We start from the raw sequence: 23174 nt of genomic DNA, 5'->3' as shown, positions 1-23174 counted from the left end.
TTTACATACTTCTCCTTACAGTATACGCATTTCCTAAAATGGCATTATATACAAAAGGGTAAAATGCATTCTCAAGATGTTCCCCAAATTGAGTTTTCTTTGGCTATTAGAGCCTGAAGGCATTTGAATAAGAGAGGAAATAGAATCTCTATGCTGGAGTTTGTTAAGGGAGAGCAAAAATTGTAAATTAGGATATGATTTGTCACAGTGAAAAAAAAACTTCAGCTAGAAGACAACTCTAAAAAAAAAGAGGCACACTGGAAGGAATACCCATCAGGAATTCCTTTATAACAAATCTTCATAATAGTGTTTGAGAAGCAATTGATTAGTGGTGCCTTAAAAATATAAGGGTTTCTGTGTGTGTACATGTATTCTTTTAAACATTGGAAGATCTTTCTCTCTTCTTCTTATAAGCCCATCAATCCTACTGGATTAGAGCTCAACCCTTATTTACCTCCTAAAAGCCCTTATCTCCAACCACAGTCATATTGGGGGTTAGGGCTTCAACATATGAATTTTAAGGGGACACAATTCAGTTTATAGCAATTCTGTATAAATTGTAGCTGCTTTTGTGGCTATGTGAGTAATGAAGCTGATAATAGAAGTAGTGAGAAAGGCCACAGAGTTCTCCACCAGGTAGCAAAGTGAGATAGTAATGACAAAAATCGGGCCTTGGATTTTACCTTGTCTTTGTTGTCAAGAGTGATCCAAAGTTTTAGTCAGGAAATATTCTAAGAAGATGAATTAGCCTTTTACAGTGATTGCTGGAAAGAGAGTGATTGTCTTTTTTATATGATATTCTGTGTCTTTAATTTTGAAACTGATGGAAGAAGAAAACTGATCACATATAAGAAATGTTTCTTTCTTTGACTATAAAAAAAAAGAAGTCTACTTGTCGTTTAAGAATCCCAGAAGAAATTCTATAATTATTACTTACTTGAATGAAAGTTCATTTGAACATGCAATAGCACAGCACTGTCTACATGTTGTTGGCTCCTTAGACTGTGTACATAGTTTTAAAAACAATGGTTTTTTAAAAAAAAAGTAGGGGTGGCCGGTTAGCTTAGTTGGTTAGAGTGTGGTGCTAATAACACCAGGGTTGCTGGTTCAATCCCCGGATGGGCCACTGTGAGATGGGCCCTCCTTAAAAAAAAAAAAAAAAAAAAAGGAAAAAGAAAGTGTGATTAAAGAAGGACCTTCTGTTACAGACTTTGCAATCTGCTGTATTTGCTTTCTTCTTAGATTGAAGGAAACTAACCCTCACACTTTACTTACTTTAAGGATTATCTCACTATGTTGTTGCATTTTCTTGACCCAGAATACCATCCTCGAGGACTGTCCATGAGGGCCTGAAGAATCAGGAGCTGAACTCCACAGACTCAGGTATAAGTTCATGCAATCTTAGGGAAAAGAGGACCTGTAGTTTTCTTTAACGGACTATATCTGAAAATAACTTAAAACAATACATTTGACTTATAGGATGTAGCTTTATAGAGGGGTCTCTTAATTGTGATTTTAAAGAGTTATAATTGTCTAAGTTTAGTAATAAGTTTAGTTTAATAATTATCTTTAGGCTGATCCCTCTGTGCATTTGTAATAATTGTAGCTATTCTTTACTGATCACTCACTGGGTGGCAAAATCTCTGGAAGTCAATATTATCCCCTAGTTTAGGTAAAGAACCTGGGGCCGGCCTCGTGCCTCAGGTGGTTGCAGCGCCGTGCTCCTAGCACTGAGGTCGCCCGTTTGATTCCCACATGTGCCAGTGAGCTGCGCCCTCTACAGCTAAGACTGTGAACAACACCTCTACCTGGAGCTGGGCTGCCGTGAGCTGCCACTGGCTGCCATGGGGTGCCATGTGCTGCCATGAGCGGCCAGTGGCCCCTGGCTGCCTGAGCCGGGGCGGGGGAGCACAAGGCTCATAATACCAGCATGAGCCAGGGAGCTGTGTCCTACACAACTAGACTGAGAAACAATGGCTTGAACTGGGGGGGGGGGGGGGGTGGAGTGGGGTGGGGATGGAAGAAGGGGGAAAAAAAAGAACCTGGCACTTTCCAGGCAGCTCTTTCTTAGGTGGGGTGGTTGAGCGGTAGATGTTTATTCTTCTTTACACCCTTTTTATGATATACATACTTTGTATATACTGGGGGGTGCCAAAAAATGTATATAATGACTTGTATTCATCTTTTGTTATCAGTATCTATTTTTACAATTTTAATACAGTTTTTTCCTTTTTAAAAAATGTGTATGTATTTTTTGGCACCCTGTGTATATTTCACAATTTAAAAAATAAAGTGCTGGAAAAACAGATTGTCCCAGAGTCACTGCCTGATAAGGGAGTCAAGGATCCTTTTGTCCAGCCATCTCTTCCCTGGAACTACCTGGGCCCCCTTTGCTGGTTGTATAATGTTTAGCATCTTGGCTGTGTGTATTCTAGCACAGGTTAGGCATTTCAGTGGTATTTAGTAAATGCCTAGAAAAGAAAAGAAACCAAAGAGAGGTCACACAACTTACGAGTAGAAGGGTCAGAAATGGAACTTAAATCTTTCTCAAATTCAAAACCTGCATTTTTGTCTCTTCTACCCAGTGCGTTTTCATTATGTCACTTATGTACAGAGGATCAAGACTGTATAACTCCTTATTTTTGATGTATTACTGGCCATTCTAATACCTACTGAAACTAAAGAATTAAGACATTGATACCTCCCATATGACCACAGCCATGTTCTTTTTGGTTTGGGTTTTGTAATAGGTCAGGTTACCTTGGAAACAGAGCTGAGACTGATATTTATATGTAGGAGTCTCATTGGGGAGTGCTTTTGGGAACAGTTCCTGGGAGGGGTAAAGGAAGCAGGACTGGGCAGAGGGAAAAGTTGAGCCATAGTGCAATTGTAACAGAAGTTTCTTCCAGGGAGCCTTGGAACTGGCATAGCCACTCAGAGTCATCCCTAATTGAGGTGTGGTGTCCACACCCTTGTACTCTTTCATTGGTCGTTACAGGAAGTACGCTGCTGCTCCCTCTACCTCACAAAGGGTGGGACCTTCAGCAGGGTGGCTCTCCTACTGAGGGCAGCCCTGGGCTGAGGGTAATTCCAGGATGGACTTAAAACTGAGAGCTGTAAACTGCCAACATTGCCAACAGCAGGGAGCATAAGTGCCTTAAGAGGGCGATCTGGATGGTACAGTTCAAATAGAGAAGTGGGTGCCAACATGCTTAACCACTGTGCTAAGACTACATTCTTAATAGAGTAAACATTATGTACTTCAGGGTCCTATCAGCAGTGGGCAGTGTACACACACATCTCCTTCACTTAATGTTGGATTAACAGGGCAGTGTCCATCAGAAGAGTTTCTCCCTGCTTGATATGAATACGAAATGTTTTAGTGTCTGTGAATTTTTTACATTCAGTAGCTAGATTGCCAAGCACTATGTGAAGGGATTGAAAAAAACCGCTATGTTGGAGTACAGTATTTATACAGAAAAGCAGTTGGAGAGGGGTCTCTAGGCCCAATTATACCCCACAGTACTCAAAGAATTTAGAGATGTTATCACAACATGTTTTCAGTTCTCCAAGGAATCCCAGAAATGGGAGGGCTCTCACACCATCAAAGGCTACCATCATTGTGGTTTGTTTGGTGGTTTCAGGGGATAAATTGTAGTTCTGGATAATATTATCATTCCCTAGAAATATTCCAAAATAGACTATTTAAATAGTTGTCAGGAATCATCCTAGGTTCTTAAAGTAAGTCCTCCACTTTATTGATAGAAGTATAAGGCTCTGGAAGAGTGTCACATTAAGTCAGGAGTTAATTTTCACGTAATTCAGGACATCTTTTGATTTCAGCAGAGTGATAAGCTCTATAATAAAGTTTATGGAAGTATTTCAAGGGCATTCTCAGCCAACGTGTTAAGCTTCAAAAGATGTAATTCCTAACTTTATGTAATGGTGGATATGCTTGTTTCCCCCCCCCCCCCCCCGCCCAAGTAATCCAACTTTGGAAATGGAATGGAAAATGACTCTGTTCTGATTATTTGTTTCTCTTCATTTCCCAGTTATGATTAATGGAAAATATTGCTGTCCAAAGATATACTTCAACCACCGTTGCTTCTCAGGGCCATATCTTAACAAAGGAAGAATTGCTGAGCTGCCTCAGTGTGTAGGACCCGGGAACTGTGTTCTGGTCCTCAGAGAGGTAAGGTTCTGGCCTAGAGCAAAAGAATTTCACAGCAGTCTCATAGACTTACTCATACAAAGATCTGTCTGCCTGCCATTGATGTGACAACTCTAGGTTTTATCAGAAGTGATTAACTTGAATCATGTTGGACAATGAACTGGGCACATAATTATTTCTGCCCCCCAGGGAACATTAACCTAAGCAGTTCTCTATATGACAGGCTCACCTCCATCAGTGTAGAAAGGTCTTCTATCAGAGACCACATGAGAACTGTGAGTAGAGCGTAGATGCACTGTTCTCAGATTCCTCAGTGAATTTGAGAACAGTCAGTCTATGACCGAGAGGCTGTAACCCAGGACCGTGAGAAAGCTACACATCTGCTGGACCTGCCGAGCTTCCCAGCCAGGGTGCCACACTGCAAGTAACAGATGTGAGGAGTACTGAACTTTTCAGCCCCTAGGCTGGCAAGGCAGGGTCTGGGGAGGCTGGAGCTTCTGGGCCAGACTCTTGCAGCCACAAGAAGACTCAGCTGTCTACACAGTGTCCCAAACAAATACAGTTCTCTGTATGTACTGTGACTGGGAGAGGATTTGGAAGCATATGCTAGAGTAATTTTAAACTAGTGGTGCCTATTTCTATCTGACAATAATGTTTTGAATATTTAAGAGGGCCTGGTTACTCTCTTATTTGCAACTTTGGTCAGCTGTCATATTTCAGTATTATTATTTTGTTAACATTTGTTAATTAATATCACTAGAATTAATCTCCTAAATGACGTGCTAGGGGATAGCAAGGTTCTAATGGTCTGTTTTTCTCCTTCCCAACTCCTGTTTTTGCTTTAAACACGGAGCTTAGGTCCTCACTTTACTCATCAATGCAGCCTATAAACCCAGCCGTGTCCTTCGGGAGCTGCAGCTGGACAAAGACTCTGTGTGGCATGGATGTGGGGAAGTCCTAAAAGCCAAGTGAGTAGGCTCCTCTGCCTTTGATGCATATTCATCCTCAACAAATCACAGAATCAGTTCTTCCACAGAAAATAATAGAATACTTATGTTTCCTCAGGCAGTGCTTCTTCAGTATTGGTGCTGAAAGACCTAGTTTGTTTTCTTTTTTAAGTTTCCAATACCTTTATAAGATATGGTAAAAATGAATTACAAGAAATAGGAAATTTAAAAGGCATAAAGTATAAGAACAATTTTTAAATTAGATTTAAGAGACATAAAATTGCTTTTTCAAATTACCATAATAGTTTACGAACATTTACTCTTGTTTTCTGACCTGGTCTTGTCAAGGATGGGTGATAGTTGGCAGGTTATATTGGTATGCGGACCACAAACTGAGGATCACTGCCTAGGGTAAAGAAAGACTTAATGAAAGTCAATTTTCTTTTAGTAGTTAGTGTATAAGTTGCTATTTGAAAACCTTAAACTTAGGAACAGAAAACAGGAACCTTATTTTAGTTGTCATAGCTTACTAGATTATAAATTTGATTTAAGTACAAAATATATGAACTCTATATTGTTTTTAGAGTCCTCAAAATATAAAAGATATAGAATATTCTAACAAGCAAAAATATTTTTTAAGTCTGTTAATATACTTGATTTTCCTCTGGGTAATCATTAGTCCAATAAACTTGGTATCTGATGTCTTCCAATGGCAGATACAAAGGGAAGAGTTACCGGGCTACTGTTGAGATAGTGAAAACAGCAGATCGGGTGACTGAATTCTGTCGACAGACCTGTATCAAACTGGAGTGCTGTCCCAACCTTTTCGGTCCACGGATGGTTCTGGATAAATGTTCTGAGAACTGCTCTGTACTTACAAAGACCAAATATAGTGAGTCATCTTTTTCAAATTTGTTCACTATAGCAGCTGACCATACTTTATATCCTGGAAAGTTTTTATTTTGCAGACAATCACATATTGCAGAAGTATGCAGACTACTTCTGTGAAGGTCCAGATAATAAATGTCTTTGGCAGTGGGTCATGTGATCTCTGTTCCATATTCTTTTTTGTTTTGTTTTATTTTCACTTTTTAAAAAATACTTTAAAAAATCTAAAACCATTCTTAGCTTGAGGGCCATACCAAAACAGGTCATGGGCCGGATTTTGCCAACTTTTATATATAACATGTATATAAATTAGGTATTGCATCTCTTAGGATACATATTCATACAGTCTACAAGTATTTATTATGTGTGTACTGTGTGCTGCCTCTATTCTAGTACTGGAATATAATAGTAAAGAAAAAAGTTCCTGTCCTCGCTGAGTTTACATTTTAATGTGGGACACAGGTAGTAAACAAGTGAACAAGTAGAGAGAGGTAAGTGCTGTAGAGGCAAATGAGGCAAGAAGAGCAAGCGAAGTAGGAGAGTGAGGAAGGCTAGGAGGTGGGGTGCTCTTCACAGTCAGGCAGTCAGGGTGGGGTTCCTGAAGGAAGCCAGAGCCCAGCTGTGCAGACATGGGGTAAAAATGTCCTGGATAGGGCTCAGCGAGAGGACACTCCAGGTCTGAGGCAGGAACATGCTTAGTGTCTGGGAGCCAGCAAAGGAGCCACCCTGGTTGAGAGGTGCAAACATAGGAGGGGGTAGTTGTGGACCTCACTGTGAATTGTCATAACAACACCTATTCCTTCTCATTGCACATCTCCTCTGGTGTGAAACTGCAACAAAAAACAAGTCATACAGGATGAGAGTTCCAATATAGAACTTTGCCAAGCCAAACACAAAATTGTCACTTGGGGAAATTAATACAGAGGAGCATTTTCCCTTGTTAAATTTGAAGATTGCTTTTAGGGAGCTCTAATTCTGTGCCTCTTAAACTTTATATGCATGCAAATCATCTAAGGATCTTATTAAATGGAGGTTGTGATTCGTCAGATCTGGGGCCCAAGTGTCTACATTTCCAGAAAGTTCCCAGATGCTGCTGATGTTGCTGTCCAAGGTCCACATTTAGCCTGATGAGCTTTCAAATCACAAAATCATGAGAGTCTAACCTTGTTTCTATTTATATTTATTGGATTGTAAACTCTTTAAGGGCAGGAATTGTGTTAGATTCTTAGTTTAGTAAATTGCCAAAACAAAATTGCAATTATGAAATACACTATTCATATAAGTGTATACATAACTATACCACTTTGAGCCTTTGGAAGATATGTGGATTTTATAATGCTTTTTGTCGGAATTTATTTTTCACAATGATATAGTTGAAATTAGCTTAAATATTAGGAAAGAGTCTTTATAATTTTTTCCAATTAGCAATGTGAGTGACATCAAATGAATGTATATCCTTTAGAATTCATTTTTTGCAAAAAAATTACATTATATTTTGATATTACTTGATTACTTGATATTACAGAACTAGAATGTGTATATGTTTCATTTTTGGAATTATCTCTATATTCTAATATTTATATGAAAATGCAAAAGATCTAGAAGAGCCAAAATATTCCTGAAAAAGAAGAAGAAAGTTGGAGGACTTAGTCTGTCTGACTTCAAGTTTTGCCACAAAGCTATAGTAATCAAGATTTGGGTATTGATGAGAGAATAGTCAAATAGAATAATGGGACCAAATAGAGGGTCCAGAAATAGAGCCAAACTTATGTAGTTAAATGATTTTCAATAAAGATGACAAATTTAATGGGAAATGAAAATTCTTTCAATAAATGGCACTGATACAATTGGATATTCAAATTGAAAAAACAAAAACAAAACTCCTTGGCTCCTACTTCACTAAATATGAAAAGTAATTCAAGATATATCATAGACTTAATGTAAAAGCTAAACCTATATAGCTTCTAGAAGAAAACAGGGAGGATTTCCTGAAGGTCTTGGGGTAGGCAAAGCTTTCTTGGAGAGGACACAGAACGCACTAACATAAAGGAAAAAAATGAGTAAATATCAAAATTGAAAACATCTCTTAATAACACCGTTTATAAAAAGGAAAAGACAAAATAGTCTAAATATATATATCTAACAAAACGTCTCCAGAATATATTAAAAACTCTTACAACGCAATAAAAAAAGTTGTTTTGCAAATAGAGAAAGGTGGTAATTGTATAATATTGTGAATACACAAAATACCACTGAATCTTACATTGTTAAATGGTTAATTGTATGTTACGTGACTGTTACCTCAATTTAAAAACACAAAAAGAGGAACAAAATGTTCTGGAATTAGATAGTGGTGATGGTTGTACAACACAGTGAATATACTAAAAACCACTGAATGTGTACACTTTAAAATGATGAATTTTATGTTATGTGAATTATATGTTTCAATAAAAAATGAGTAAGACTTGAATAGATAGTTCACAGGAAAAGATGTGCAAATGGCCAATAAGCACATGGAAACATGCTCAATATCATTAGTCCTCAGGGAAATGCAAATTCTTTTTAACATTGTTGAAAACACTTATTTTGATACAGTCTATCATGAATAAGTCAGGAGAGGTTCCAGTATGCACGTGAGTGGCACAGATGCATGTGAGAAGAGCCCTGTGCCATTCAATTGGTGAGCGTCTGAACCATGTCCCATCTCTTACCCCAGCCACAGTGCACACCTTCCATATTACTGTCCACTGATTGCTTCCAAATCCAGATGACCAAATAGTCCTTTATCCCCAAAGTAAGCTCAGAACAGTTGGCTCAGGCATTCCAAGATCTGCACCCCTCTTAAATCCCAGGTAAGTCATGAGAGGAATAAAGCCCCAGTGAAGGGCAAACTGGCCTTCCTAAAGAGCTGCTGCAGCCTGTTGGCCTCTTTGCTCAGCTTCACCATGACGACAACCCCGGTGGCACAGGAAGAACCAGGGAATGCAAACTGAAAGTACAATGAGAAATTACTGTGTATCAACTAGATTGGCTAAAATGAAAAAGACTGACAATGTCACATGCTGGCAAAGGCGTAGGGCACCTACATTTTTCATACATTGCTGGTGGGAGTGTAAAATTATATAACTCTTTTGGGAAACTGAGTTTCTTTAAAAGTTAATCATACATTTATCATATGAACTGGCAGTTCCCTTCCTAGATATTTATCCAAGGAAAATAAAAATATGCCCACTAAAAGCCTGGTACAAGAATGTTCATTGCAACTTAATAATGGCCCAAACCTGTAAACAGCCCAGGTGCCCATCAAGAGGAGAACGGATAAACTGGCATAGTCATACCGTGGACTGCTATTCACCAATATGACGGAATGAGCCACTTAAGCACACAACAGCAAAGATGAAGTCAAAAACATGCTGAGTCGAAAAAGCTTTGCACATAAAGTACCTACTGCACGGTTCCATAGATGAGGGAAAACTAACCCGTAGTGATGAAAAACGGAATAAGGGCTGCTTCGGATGAAGAGGCGTGACTAGGAAGGGACCCTGGGGACCTTCTGGGTGGATGGAGATATTCTGTGTCCTGATGGGGAAGGGTGATTCAGGTTTATGCCTTTATCAGTACAAACAGTATATTTGAAGTCTGTACAATTAAGATTACGCCACTGTCTGTAATTTAAACTTGAATCAAATACAGTACCTGTTTTCTTCTGTGCTAATGATAGAATCTCTTGTAGTTTGAGGTGCACAAAAATAATGAAATTATTTCATTTTTCTTTATCATTCACATTTAGCACACTACTATGGAAAGAAGAAAAGTAAAAGAATTGGGAGGCCACCTGGTGGGCATAGTAACTTAGCGTGTGCTCTGAAAAAAGCCAGTAAGAGGAGAAAGAGGCGGAAAAATGTTTTCGTTCATAAGAAGAAGCGCTCTTCTGCATCTGTTGATAATACCCCGGCGGGCTCTCCCCAGGTACGAGGCCTGATGTGCCTATAATGTCTAGAAGCCAAGAGATCACTGCTTTACAATACAGACACAGAAATAATGCCTACAGGTGTTCTAATTTACATCTCTGGCCAGTAGAAGATGGTTTTGTGGCCCCAGAACTGGTTTGTCCTGAGTTTCAATGAGACCTCTCCTTTTCCTCTAGGGAAGTGGGGGTGAAGATGAGGATGACCCCGATGAAGGAGATGATGACTCCCTAAGTGAGGACAGTACATCTGAGCAGCAGGACGAGCTACAGGAAGAGTCAGAAATGTCAGAGAAAAAGTCATGCTCCTCCTCTCCCACCCAAAGTGAGATATCCACGTCGTTGCCTCCAGACAGACAGAGGAGAAAGAGAGAGCTTCGCTCGTTTTCATTTTCTGATGATGAGAATAAACCTCCTTCACCAAAGGTACCCATTTAAAAAATACACTTTCTCTCTCTCTCTCTCTCTCTCTCTCTCTCTCTCTCTCATTTCCCTCTAGAATCTAATCGTTAATGCTGTTGGCATTCCACTTATTTTAATACAGGCTTCAGTTGAATTTCCTGGATCTCTTTTTAAATGATTCCTAATTCGTGATTTACTTGTGTTTCAAGGATTGTTTGGAGGTCAACTACTTATCAGGAGGAAGGTCTCAGAGTGGCTGCTTGTTTTAATTTAAAGAATGTTTCATTGTGAGTTTTGTAGACTGTCATTTAGTTTAGGGAAAACTGCCTTTTTAATCTTTTCCATAATATGTATAGTTTTATAGAAATACAATGGTTTTATAGAAATAAATATCCTTTTGATTCTGGTTAAGCCATTTGTTCAGTATATTTAACATATACCTATATGCTTGTTATATAACATATATAAACACTAAAGAATGGCAGTTAGTGTTTTAAAACTGTGTTGCTTTTTAAATATTATCTATGAACAGAAGCAATAAATGATTTCTCCTGATAATTTAAGCCTTCTCTCATTGGAAATATCATCCCATTCACTTTAGCACCCTAACGGAGAGTGAGTTGAAATAGACCAAGGAACAAATGAGAGATTTAAAAATGATTTTTCCTCTGTTAAATTGTCCAAATTATTTCTGCTGAAACTAGGACATGAATTCTTCCCCATTGATATTTCTTATTGTAAGACAACCATTCCCTGAGTACCTAGTATGTATGGGCCTTGGCCATCCTTGCTGGAGAAATCATGTCATAAAACCACTTAAAATCCTGCCTAGAGGGGTTATGAATTTATATAGAGTGACTTTTTTAGAATAAAATAGCTCATAGCCCATTTGGTTTGATTTTGTTGTGGGGAATGAAGGAACTAAGGATCGAAGTTGCCGAAAGGCTTCACCTGGACAGTAACCCCCTGAAGTGGAGCGTGGCAGATGTTGTGCGGTTCATCAGATCCACGGACTGTGCTCCCTTAGCAAGAATATTCCTAGACCAGGTAATCACCAAGATCTTTCCTTTTTAGTAATATGTTTCTTTAGCAAAGGACTATGGATGTAGCAATCGCAATTTATTTGTAAGTCTTAGGAAAAATATTTCTATGCAAAAGAAAAAAATTATTTTAGTTCCCTTTTTAGGAATACAAATATGTCCAAAAGTTACTTATCTGACTTCCCCTATAGTTGAAGCAGGTTGCCATTGCATTCCCATTTTTCCTAAGAATGTGTTTCCATCCCCCAAATATTTAAGTGGCTTAAAATCAAGGAAACCATGCTGAATTGTCCTCCTCTTTTCTGAAATAACAATTTCCCTGTTTTAAAAAATACTTAACATTAGGCTCTAAAGTCATGATCAATTCTAAGGCCGGTTTTTCTGAAACAAATATCTGTGGCAAAAATAATCATTGAAATAAATTTTGTTTTGATACTTGGGGAGATTCAAAACTGAACATCTTTGAAGAGCTTATAAGGCTTTTATGAATGTTACAGAGTAGGAAACATTGAAGTTTATAGTTAGTATTTTCTTTCAGATTTAGAAAGAGTCGTCTAAAAAGATGTTTCTTATGACACATTTAATTGGCTACAAGGCTAGTTTACTGAATTTCTGCAGATTAGAAACTGTAGAATGGATTCTTACCCTTGGTAAAACTCTGTTATTAATTCTGAAAATTAATTAGTATGGAGGACAATGAGAGGCATTTAAAAGGAAATATGTGATACTTACTCAAAGGGGGAAAGTAATGAAAGAAAAGCACAGGGACTCTGATTTTTGACAAAGCCAAAGTTAGTGGGGGCTGTCATGATCGAGCTGCCATTCACGTGCACGTCATAGATCATCTGCATTTTGTGATTTAACAGGAAATCGACGGGCAGGCCTTGCTGCTCCTTACCCTTCCCACTGTTCAAGAGTGCATGGACTTAAAATTGGGCCCTGCCATCAAACTTTGCCATCACATAGAGAGGATCAAGTTTGCTTTTTATGAGCAGTTTGCCAACTGAGGATGGCAACTAAAGTGAGCTGTATCTATGAAGCACAAATGCAGCAAATCCTTCACCTGCTCTACATATGGAGCTGAAACCGTCCTGGGGCTCTGGGCCCTGCAGGTGTAGGCTTGCTCTCTTTGCACTTTCAGGGAAGGAGGACCCACACCGAGGAAGCAAAAACTGCACAGAAGTGGCTCTCCTGCCAGTGGAAATGTGGGCATCTCTCGTTCAGCAGATTGCAGTTTTTACAAAATAAAGGTTGTGAAGAAAAGACTGATGATATCAGAAGAATAAACATTTCCAGTGGCATGGCCAAAAAACGAAGAATGATCTAGACTGCTGGAAAGCACCCTTTTGGTTGTTTTCTTTTTGTTCTGTCCCTTCCCATTGTAGAATGAACTTTGTTCTCTGCTTTCTCTTTCTTGGAAAGAGAGGACATAGCTTTAAGTCAGTGCTGATTTGGGACTGTGCCTAAGGCACATCAGTGCTTCTTATCATTGTGTTATTGAGCTTTTTAAATTAAAACAGTTCATTTTGGGGATGATGACATGGCTCTAGGGTTTTGAATGTATAGTCACACTTTGATCCAGTTCAAAATCTATTCTTAAGAGTTCGTTTGTTTACTACCTCTATTGATAATTGAGCTTACAGCCATGTATGAGGTTTTTTTGTATGATGCCATTTTTAAGCTACATGAACACTAAATGACAGAAGTTGGAGGGAAAAAACACTGTTAGCTTTCTTAAAAACATTGCGTGAGCACTTACACCAATTTCTTAACTGACCTACCTGATCTAAGTACTACTGTCATCATTCTCCATCTTGACCCAGCTTGGGCTACCTGTTTTAAGAAGTATCTCAAAGATTGTTGGTATTTCAGTTTAATTGCTCTCGCCCCATTAGTTTTTCAGAGGGGCTTCAGTGGCTTTTATTTTGTGTTTACATTTGTTTGTCTGACTGTTTCATCTCTAGAGTCCTTACTTTGGGTAAAAATCAGTAGGTGTTACTTGGACTCATAGTTAAATCCATTTTCCCTTCTTTCTCAGTGTCTCCAGGTAGGTAGTGTAGAAGCACAATGGAGAAAACGTGTTTGGGAGTTGAGGCAGAGCGTGGAGTTTCTGTAACTGTGTCCTCAGTGGCTGGATAAAGATTAAGAGGTGGTTAGGGATTCTGAAAACCACTTTGCCTAGTCACGTTTATAGTTTTCATTGGTTAAACCTTTAAATTGAATGTAATCTACAAGCTGAGGATTCCCACTCAGTAATTCGGTTTTCTTTTAGGTGTTTCTTTTGACCCAGCTCAAGTTGACGTGAAACAACAGGTGATTTTCACTTAGGCTTGTGCTGCTAGCCATTATAGAATAGCATTAGCATTTGCTGTACTGTTCCAGCCTTGAGGGATGAACAAAGATGCATAGATGGCTTCTGTTAAATGATTTGCTTTGCTGAGTGTATTTTTTTTAATTATCTTAGTTACCTGCAAATTTATAATAGAATCATGCCTCTTCAAGATTAGAAAATGTTTTAAAACTGCAAACTGGGTAAATTCTAGACAGCTATATAAATATAAGGTAATATTATTTCAAGTGTAAACCGATGGTGACTTTTTTCCTTTTCGTCCTCTCACCCCCACCTGTTTTTACGGACATTGACAAATACTCTGTAGTCTGGATCCTCTCTTCCTTGGGTAATTATGAACCACCTTAACTCAGGTCCTCCAGCCAAACCATTAAAACATCAACTCTTTGCTTAGGCTACTGCCAGATATACCTGGAAAGAAGCTTCATTTAAGTAAAAGTTAATGTTTGAACTTATCTAGAGACTCAATTTTTAAAAATATGATTAATTCTATGCCCATGGAAGAGAAGCATATATAAGATGCGTGGGAACAATTAGCATTAAGCAGATAGACTTTAGAGGGCTATGTATCTTGAATAATAAAAGTTCCTAAGAACTCAGCACACAAGGCACCAAGGCAAAGAGGGTTCCTTCAAGGTCAATGGAATAAAAACATGTCTGGAATTAATGAACATTGTTGTCTTATTTAGGAAAATGAGATTTATTTTCTATAAGAGGGAATTTACCAAATGCAACAATGAATATGTTATATTGCCTCTCTTTTGACTTCTCTAGAAACCATAGAATTTAGAACACCTCCCTTCACAAGTAAAGGGTGAAAAGTGCCTAAAACATGAAACAAATGGCGCTAAGTAGTCTCTGGTTTGGATAGACTCAGATAGAAGAATCGGGGCCTTCTCATACTGAGATAGAGTTTATCAGGCAGCTGTCAGTCCCCACTCCCGGATATTACATAAGAATACTTGTTTGAGAATTTAATGCCAGGCGTTGTTTTTTGTTTTTTGGGGGGTTTTTTTGTTTGTTTTTTTTTTAGTGTAAACTTTAGACTCTATTTGCTTCATCAAGCTGCGGGGCTGGGCTGAAAACAGCACTGACAGTGTGATTCCTATGATTCCTGTGGTTCTGAACCAGATTTTAAGCCTGTTACTAGCTCACCATGTTGGGGCAAAATGTTTGTATATTGCACATAGGTGCTAAACTTTTTTTTTAAGTATTATTATTGTGGAATATTAGGCAACAGTGTCTTTTTCCAGGACCCATAAGCTTCTAGTCAAGTCATTGTTTTCAATCTAGTTGTGGAGGGTGCAGCTCACTGTCCCATGTGGGAATCAAACCGGCGACCTGGGTGTTACGAGCACTGTGCTCTAACCAACTGAGCCAACCAGCCGCCCCCTGAACTTTGTTTTTAAAGGTACCAATCTCTTAAATTTATGAGACGTGCATTGTGGAGCACTGCATTTGTCTGAATTTTACCTTTAGCTGGCCCTACAGCCTGCCTGAAGTCAGAAAGTTTTCCATGATCCATTTTTGATCCTGAATTGACAGCTTGGAAACAGGTGAATGGACTGTCTTACCCTTGTGGACCTTGAAGTTGCTGACCAGTATTAACCTACTACTGCGATGTTAATGGATTAGGGAAACCTTTCACTGCACACGAAGATTTGCTGTGACATTTTGACTATTTTGTTGGCTTCTGGTAACTATGCTGTTTTCCTTTGTAAACTATCTTCATCCTTTTCAATTGAAGCAGAGTTGAAGTGGCTAATGCAGGGAATGCATTAATGAGGGCTTTTACCATATCTGCCTTTCTTTAGCAATGTAGGTGGCTTCTAGCATCTACATTACAGATATATGGAGTCAGGGAAGGATAGTTACCAATTTTGGGAAAAGATGGGCTTCTTGGTAAATACAGGGGTGCCAAAAATGTATACAAGTGGCCACTTTGGTCAACGTTGCTCAAGCAGTAGTTCACCATAATCAGAAGTGTCTGGACGCTAATGATAACCACTTGGAGCATCTCTTATAATTGCAGAGGTCAAACGTGACTTGTAGTCCTTCTGTTATCGGTATATATTTAGTATTACAAATTTTAATTCAGTTTTCCTTTCTTAAAATGTGTATACATTTTTTTTGGCACCCTCTATTTATTGAATATGATAGAGGCAAACATAGAAAACCAGTTCATTATTTGGCTTTTATATGCCTCTTCTCCTGGAAGTAAAATTATTCTCACTGTAAGAAAAAGGACCAAAGCTTCCCAAGGACTTGAATACATTTTACTCACTCTCGTGTACCAGTTCAGTCACTAATGTGGTATCTCAATACAGATTAAAAGCTTTAGGAGGCTTTAGGTAGCATAGGACTCAGAATCATTCCTCTGTCTCAAACCAAAAAACACTTCTAGGAAATACAGAAAACATCAGGGAATTGTTAACAGTAGGTATGATTGATCTAGATGGGGACATTAGGAAAACTCACAGGCACTTATTGTTACTTGGCACCTCTCACCAAAGACTGTTATATTTAAGACACCATTTACTGATTTGATTGATGCCCACAGAAGCTCTGAGAGAGTTGTTAGGAGCTTAGCCTCAACAGTGGAAACACACACTGGGTTTGAACTCTGGTCCTGTATATTGAGGATATTTCGTGTGTGTAAGTTCAAAAGTGCTCTGTGTTAATGGTTGGCTTTATGAAGACGAAGGAGAAGCTATCACTAACAAATGAAGTATAAACCTTGGTGGGGACAGGGTACCCCCTTTTAAAATTTGAATGTCTGATCCTGGGTCCACTGTGAGGAACCACGTGTCGTGTTCATGGTGCAGACTCAGAAACTGTAGGACAAAGCCTCCTGCACAACCAAAAAGAAATCAATTTTATCCATGTAATTATAATTCTTCCTTTATTCACTTTACAATGTTTTGCTAATGAATTTTGATGATTCTCACCCATTGTGTGAGAATGTGCATACTTTGGAAATTTGAATTTATCCAAATAAGCCATCTGTGGACTTGGAGTTTGGGCAAAAGAGTTCTAAACTCAAAGTACAGTCTGAATGGGTCTGGTTCCAAACCTGCTCTCTTGGGGTTTCCTCAGTGCTTGTTCCAGACTGCACAGGTAGTTTTGTTTCTGTGGGCTGCCTTAGGGGTAAAGTTACAGAAGGTGTGAAGTACACTGCAGATTTTTTTTTTTTTGGTTCCGGTGTTTCAGAAGTCTTATAATTTCCACAAGAACCAGCAAAACTAGGAGGGGGGGAGGAATGGAGAAGTGGGCCTAAAACTCCTTCCCCTTACGTCTTTTCTGACAATACACCTTTTGGATCTGTCCTGGTGCTATAGCTCATCATAAAGGACTGTTTTAAAAGGGAAGCCACAGCCTTGCCGGACAAGTCTTCAACACCAGCAGTAAAGTGCAGTCCTGAGCCATGGGAGACAAAGGATGATATTGATGAAAAATGAAGCCACCATTGCTGATGGGGGAGTCCCTATTCTCAGGTGTGTGGGAGCTCAGTCCTAAGGGCTTCTACATGGTTTTTTCAATCTAACTGCATGCCTAGCTTGGCAGAATCAAGATGGCAAACAATGTTGAAAGGATAAGGGTAGGCTTTGGGGGCAAATCAAGTCCCAAAGCAGATGATTGAGGGTGGTTTTGCAAGAAGTCTCTAGGGAAGTATAGTTTGTGTGTTTCTCTTGAGATTTTAAAGTGCTCGTTTCTTCCCCTTTCTTCCTTTTTTGGGTTGAGTATTTTCTAAAGACAATCAGAGGCCTGCCAGGGTGGGATTTCTGGCTGGTTCCAGCACTGTCCTTGGGCCTCTTTCTAATACTAACTCATTGGAACTGATGCACTTTGTTTAATGTTATATTGTCCTTATTTTTTTTTTAAGCTGCTTGTTTTTGGAACAAAATGAAATGCATATTGCATTGTATCCTTCCTGCTTGCTGTTTTTCTCTTAATTTTAAAAGTTACGCATTGAGGATAAAGTATTCTTAAGGAGAAATATGCACAAGAATACCTATTAAAAAAACTTCCACCAAGTTTGATGATATTTCAAGGGATTAAAAAGTAACTATTTTGGATGAATATTTTGCGTGGGTTTGTTTTTTTTTGGTTTTTTGTTTTGTTTTTTGTAAATAAGAGTGTATATAAACTTGTATATTATGGCAGTTTTAAGTGATTGTGAGAAAATTAAAACAGGTCTTAAGTATGTTTAACTTCATTTGACAGCAAGAAGGCATCTTGGCCGGAGTAAATCCTTTAAAAAACTTCCAGTGGGGCCTCAGAGAATTATCTGTGAATGGAGGAGAAAATTCCTTCTTACTTTAATAAAAAGGAAACTTTCCAGAATTCTCTCCCCTCTCCTGCTGTCTGATTCTTTTTTTTTCCCTCTCCACATTTAGGTACTGTTTTATTGCAGTTCAGGAAAGGTAGGGAGGGCAGAATGTCCCCACAGTGACTTTGCTCCCGACATTGGAGGGACTCCGTTCCTGACCTCTGAAGAACTGCTGCTTGTTTCACTATGTTTGCCATTGTAACAGCAGAAATGGGCTTAAGGATTTTTCCGCATCTGGATGTGCAGAGCAGTGCTCTGTCAAAAACTTCATTTTTCAGCTCTATGTGCAATATTTTCTTGATCTGTCTGTGTCTTCCAGCAATTAATAGTCTCCTTATGCCCGACCACAGTCTCTTCTGCTTTAAGTACACATCTTGTTGGGTTCCATCTGAACATGGACTCTAACTGTTGAGCATCCCCGTAAGAGACCTTTTTAAAGACTAATGCAAATTTCCCTTACCTGTTTATTTTCTTCACCTGATTTTCTGTATGTTCCCATCGTCAATACTTGTGGAGAGTTTTAAATTTTATAAATTAAAATTCAGTTTAAAAAGCATTTTGTTGCATGTTCTCTGTGCCAGGCACCATGTTGGCTTCAGCGGTAAATAAAAACCAGTTGCTGCCCTCAGGAGGCTCGCGCTCAGCTGTGAAACAGTCTGAAAAGTTCTAGTGGAACACTACACACAAGGTAATGTGGCAGCGCAGTGTGAAGGGGTGGTCAGGCATGCTTTGAAACATGAGTAGCAGTTCATGGAGCAGGGAAAAGGGAATAGTATCCCATGTGGCAAAAATGCTGTGTAAAAGGCACAGGGGTGAGAGTGAATTTTAAGAGAAGGGCTGGAGAATTGGCTCTAGGGAGCCAATAGCATTTTTGTTCTCTGGATAATCAAGTTAATACCCCAATTAACCAAGGAAGCTTTTGTATAGCATTTAACCCTTTTATGTAATTGGAATATCTTGGTGGCTATCTTTTAAATTTCCCTAGATAGGGTATTTATTGCCCCACAAATGTAGCCCTATGTCTACTGGAATACACTATGTGTACACTGGCATTGAATGCGTGCAGCAGGAAGGTCAGGGACTCTAGACCACCATCGAGGTGTCTGGAGAGAAGCCAGAGGGGCCTTGGTAGGGTAGATGAGAGACTAGAGACCCTCCTAGAGGTAAAAAGTTTCCCAGGAGTCAGGGTTAGGTGGGAGTAAATATATATGTGTGGAGGGAGGCGTTGGGACTTGCAAATATCAACAAGTTGACTTGCTTTTATGAATCAGGTTCAAACAAAGATACGGATATATTCACATATTTTCAATATAAACCTTGTATATTTCTAAGTGAAGGCAATTACATTGAAATGATCATTTAAATTCCATTTAGCGAAGAAAGATGTCGACTAGGACCTGATTGGGACTCTAAGATAGACTCTGGTCAGGATATTGGTTCTAAAAAGGAAAGGACGCTGAACGTATGGAGTGGAAAGTTTATGCCTATGTGTAGAGTCTTGGATTGTTTCCCTCAACCATCTGCTTCAGAATAATCCGGACTGCTTGCTGAAAATGCAGATTATTGAGCCCTGTCTCAGAACTACTGAATTGGAATCTGAGGGTGGAATCCAGGAGTATTTTTAATAAATTCTGCAGGGTATGAGGGATTTATCTTGTTGGGTAAAAGAATTTAGTCACAGACTGTCCCTGCTTCTGCCCTCCTGCTCTGAAGCTCGGGGTCCCAGGGATCGCTGTCCGATCTCCGCTCTCCGGTCTGCTCACAGGGCTCACCGGGCCTGTCTTACCTGTAGTTGGGACCCACAACCCCACCCCCTCGCCCTGCCGGAGCCCCGCCCCTGGATGGGGGGTGCAGGAGCGGCAGAGGCCCGCCCCCGCGCCGGGAAGAGCCAATCAGGCGCTGCAATCTCAGACGTCGGGTTACGCGCAGCGCCGTGGGGGCCGCGGGGTGGAGGTACCGGCTCCCGGCTTGGACTCCGGGTTCCCGGGTCCGTAGCGCGGCCCCCGCAGGCAGCGAGGCCGTGCGGTCCGCAGGCAGCGAGGCCGTGCGGTCCGCGGCGCCCCGCGTCCCTCCGCCAGGCCCGCCATGCAGGGCCCCGCTGGGAACGCGAGCCGCGGACTGCCGGGCGGGACGCCCTCCACCGTCGCGTCCGGGGCGGGCCGCTGCGAGAGCGGCGCGCTCATGCACAGTTTTGGCATCTTCCTGCAGGGGCTGCTCGGCGTCCTGGCCTTCAGCACTTTGATGCGTGAGTCCGAGACCCCTGCCCCTCCTGAGGCCCTGCATCACGAGTCGCGTGGCCAGGCCCCGTCTCGGGGACCCTCATGCCTGAAGAGTTCAGGCCTGAGGACCACGGTCCTTTGGCGGAGGTGCCTTCTTCCCGCGAGCTCAGGCTTGGCATTCCCAGACTAAGGGAGCTTCGGACCCCGGCTTTGGGGGGGTCCTGAGCCCCTGGCTTTGTCGATGCAGCCTGTAGCGTCTGGTCAGCCCTGCTCCTCTCCTACAACACGCACACACCATTTCTGAGATACCCGCCTAAAACTCGCTCCCCTCCCACCTTGTCATCGCGAATTAAGGCTACCCCACTTTCAACCTGGGGTCGTTACCGTCTCTTAGAGGCTCTTAGCCTGCCCTCCGCTCTTTGAACTCGCATCCCTAAATCCCCAGTTTGATGCTGAGCTGTTTTCTGTACCTACACTTCTCAAAGATTTACTGTCTCGCGTTCGCATTTAGATGCCGCTTCTCTGCGGTACCTGGATCGTTAGGCCATGCGTTCCGTTCCCAGTACTGCCCTCTCCCTACATCTTCTCCCACCCGGGCACCTTCTCCCTGTTTTATTTTCTGTTTAGTCGGAACAGGACCCACCCACCTTTTTCTGCCCATTTCCTCTTTCCTTTCTTCCTGAACAGGCCCACCTGTTCCGTCTCTGTCCCAAGCTTTCCTAATTAAGTTGTATCTCAAGCCTCTCCTGGCTGTTCCCTCTCTCAGCCCACTTTTGTTATTTATATTTCAAATTTCCTTCCTTTCCATGAGACTTGGGCAACTTAGTGGCTTAATGGCGAAGGAGGCGCAGAGGGTCTGGGAGGTCCCCAAATCCCTTTGCTAAGTCACCAGGGACCCTTCCCTGAGAGTTGCATGATGGAGAAAAAAGCCCCAGATGGCCCTTCTGGAAAACCAGAAGTTCCACCCTATTGTTATGTGTGCTTGAGGTGGAAGGTTATGAGTTTTTCTTAGTGCTCCTCCTTTCTTTGTTTAACAAAAGCTTCAGTTGGCTTGTAGGCCTAGGAGTGCCCCTGTGGTTGCATTTTGTGGGAGGGGAGGGTTATGACTGTCTACAGAGGAGTTAATTCCAAAATGACTTGTTCTCAGGACTTCCCCACTGTGCTCACATGGGCAGAGGGGGAAGTTCCTGCAGAAGGTACTCGCCTTGGCACAGGTGAAGGATCCTGCAGCAGTGTGTGTATATGTTTTGTAGGGGTCCAGGTGCTGGAGTTGCAGCTTTGCTTGTTTGTAAAACGGGGCTTATTTGAGTGAATTCCTCCAGGATGTAGGTAACCCTGAAGAGGCTGTTCTTGGACCACTTTCTTCTGGTTGCCTGGCCTTGATAAGTCTTGCAACAAGTGTGCGACTGTATAGGTTCCCTGCAGAACAAATACCCACTTGTTCCCACAGTAGTAATTTGTGACGACGTAGCCAAAATCAGCTGCTGACTCGGGTGCATGAACTATGTGTTTTCAAGACACTGTGTGGGGCTTCACTCCCTTCCCACTTCTCTCCTCCAGATGGCCTTCCTTTTTCTCTAAAGGAACTGCAGGCTTCGTTTTTGTTTCCTAAGAGTTCTTAGCCTAGCTCTGGCTATGATTGATGCTGATGGCCCGACTTACTCCCTAGGGTTTGATACTTAGGATTCAGAGAGGGAAATATGATCATGACAGGGCAGAGTGGCTGGCAGCTGAGAAATGTGCCTGGTTGAATGTTCAGAGTGACGGCGCTGGCCCTGCGAGTCTTCAGGCACATGCTCACTTCTGTACCTAATCTTCAGTGTGAGCACATGTACAGATCCCACTGTGGTTGGTACTTCATGTAAAGATCCGACTAGAAAGTGGGCTCTTGCTTGGTGTAAGGTTAGACATGGAGGGAGCTTGTGAAGAGGGGTCGTAGGTCTTGGGACAATGATGAATGGAGTGATGGGGAGGAGAGATGGAAAGGCTGGAACTGTGTCTGCCCTGGACACAGAAATGGAGATAAGAATGAGAGCCTTAGTCCCCCACTTAGAAGCAGGTAGCAGGCCAAGGAGAATCCCACTGACTGGGACCCATTCAGGGAAGTTCCTTTCTTATCTCTTAAACTTGGTTCTGTTGAAACAGAACTGTTTTGCATTGCTGGGAAGGGGAGGAAATCTAAGGTGCTGGTTTACTTTTGGAATGACTTTACTGGGGAAAACAAACAGGGGTGAAGGTGGTCTCAAGAAAGTACATCTGTGAACTGTTTGGCTTTGTCTGGGCTTTTAGTTTCCTCAGTCTGGCAGAACTGCTGTCACAAGTGCCAGGCTCCCATGAGAAGAGGGTCGACTTTGCAGCCCCTGCGGGAGGTCTGGTTTGGTTTTTTTGTTTCTGTTTTATAAATTTTAGTGGGGAATATTGGGGAACAGTGTGTTTCTCCAGGGCCCATCAGCTCCAAGTCGTTGTCCTTTAATCTGGTTGTGGAGGGCACAGCTCAGCTCCAAGTCCAGTTGCCGTTTTCAGTTTTTAGTTGCAGGGGGCGCAGCCCACCATCCCATGCGGAATTGAACCCACGACCTTGTTGTTGAGAGCTCCCGCTCTAACCAGCTGAGCCATCCAGCCGCCCCGGGAGGTCTTGTTTGTTGAGATGAGACCACTCCATCCTTCATTAGTTCCGTCATTATCTTCTTCAAGCATATTTTAAATACCAGTGGTCCCGCCTGCAGTTTAAGCTAACAATCCCTATCCTGTCTGGGATCACAGTCTTTTCCCTTCAGTCTGCTTTCATCCCAGTAGGCGGTGGGCTCAGGCCCTCTCTTCTCTGACACTTGCCCCAGCTGAGGGAAGATACTCTTCTGTT

At 41.2% G+C, this 23174-nt stretch overlaps 2 protein-coding genes and 1 pseudogene across 11 annotated transcripts in view; 2 read left to right on the top strand and 1 right to left on the bottom strand.

The window, feature by feature from the left end:
• Positions 1-15070, top strand: part of SFMBT1 (Scm like with four mbt domains 1) — a 106345-nt gene extending 91275 nt beyond the window's left edge. For 9 of the 10 annotated variants that reach the window (XM_033132599.1, XM_033132601.1, XM_033132604.1 and 6 more), the window contains 8 exons: positions 1319-1383; positions 4053-4192; positions 5030-5139; positions 5835-6010; positions 9797-9975; positions 10154-10399; positions 11294-11422; positions 12282-12951. In XM_033132599.1, coding sequence (XP_032988490.1) covers positions 1319-1383; positions 4053-4192; positions 5030-5139; positions 5835-6010; positions 9797-9975; positions 10154-10399; positions 11294-11422; positions 12282-12422 — 1186 coding nt within the window. In that variant the 3' untranslated portion in view covers positions 12423-12951. Of the gene's footprint in view, positions 1-1318; positions 1384-4052; positions 4193-5029; positions 5140-5834; positions 6011-9796; positions 9976-10153; positions 10400-11293; positions 11423-12281 lie in introns of all 10 variants that reach the window. The other variant, XM_033132605.1, reaches the window with a different exon arrangement.
• LOC117036968 (mitochondrial import receptor subunit TOM7 homolog) lies at positions 8753-9014 on the bottom strand (annotated as a pseudogene).
• A 5058-nt stretch (positions 15071-20128) lies between the features above and the next one.
• Positions 20129-23174, top strand: part of STIMATE (STIM activating enhancer) — a 47250-nt gene continuing 44204 nt past the window's right edge. The window contains exon 1 of the mRNA XM_033131826.1: positions 20129-20340. Coding sequence (XP_032987717.1) covers positions 20181-20340 — 160 coding nt within the window. The 5' untranslated portion in view covers positions 20129-20180. The remainder of the gene's footprint in view (positions 20341-23174) is intronic.

Source organism: Rhinolophus ferrumequinum, chromosome 17, assembly GCF_004115265.2.
Source record: "Rhinolophus ferrumequinum isolate MPI-CBG mRhiFer1 chromosome 17, mRhiFer1_v1.p, whole genome shotgun sequence".
NCBI lineage: Eukaryota > Metazoa > Chordata > Mammalia > Chiroptera > Rhinolophidae > Rhinolophus > Rhinolophus ferrumequinum.
Note: the sequence above shows the minus strand (reverse complement) of the source record. Positions and strands in the feature narration are given on the sequence as shown.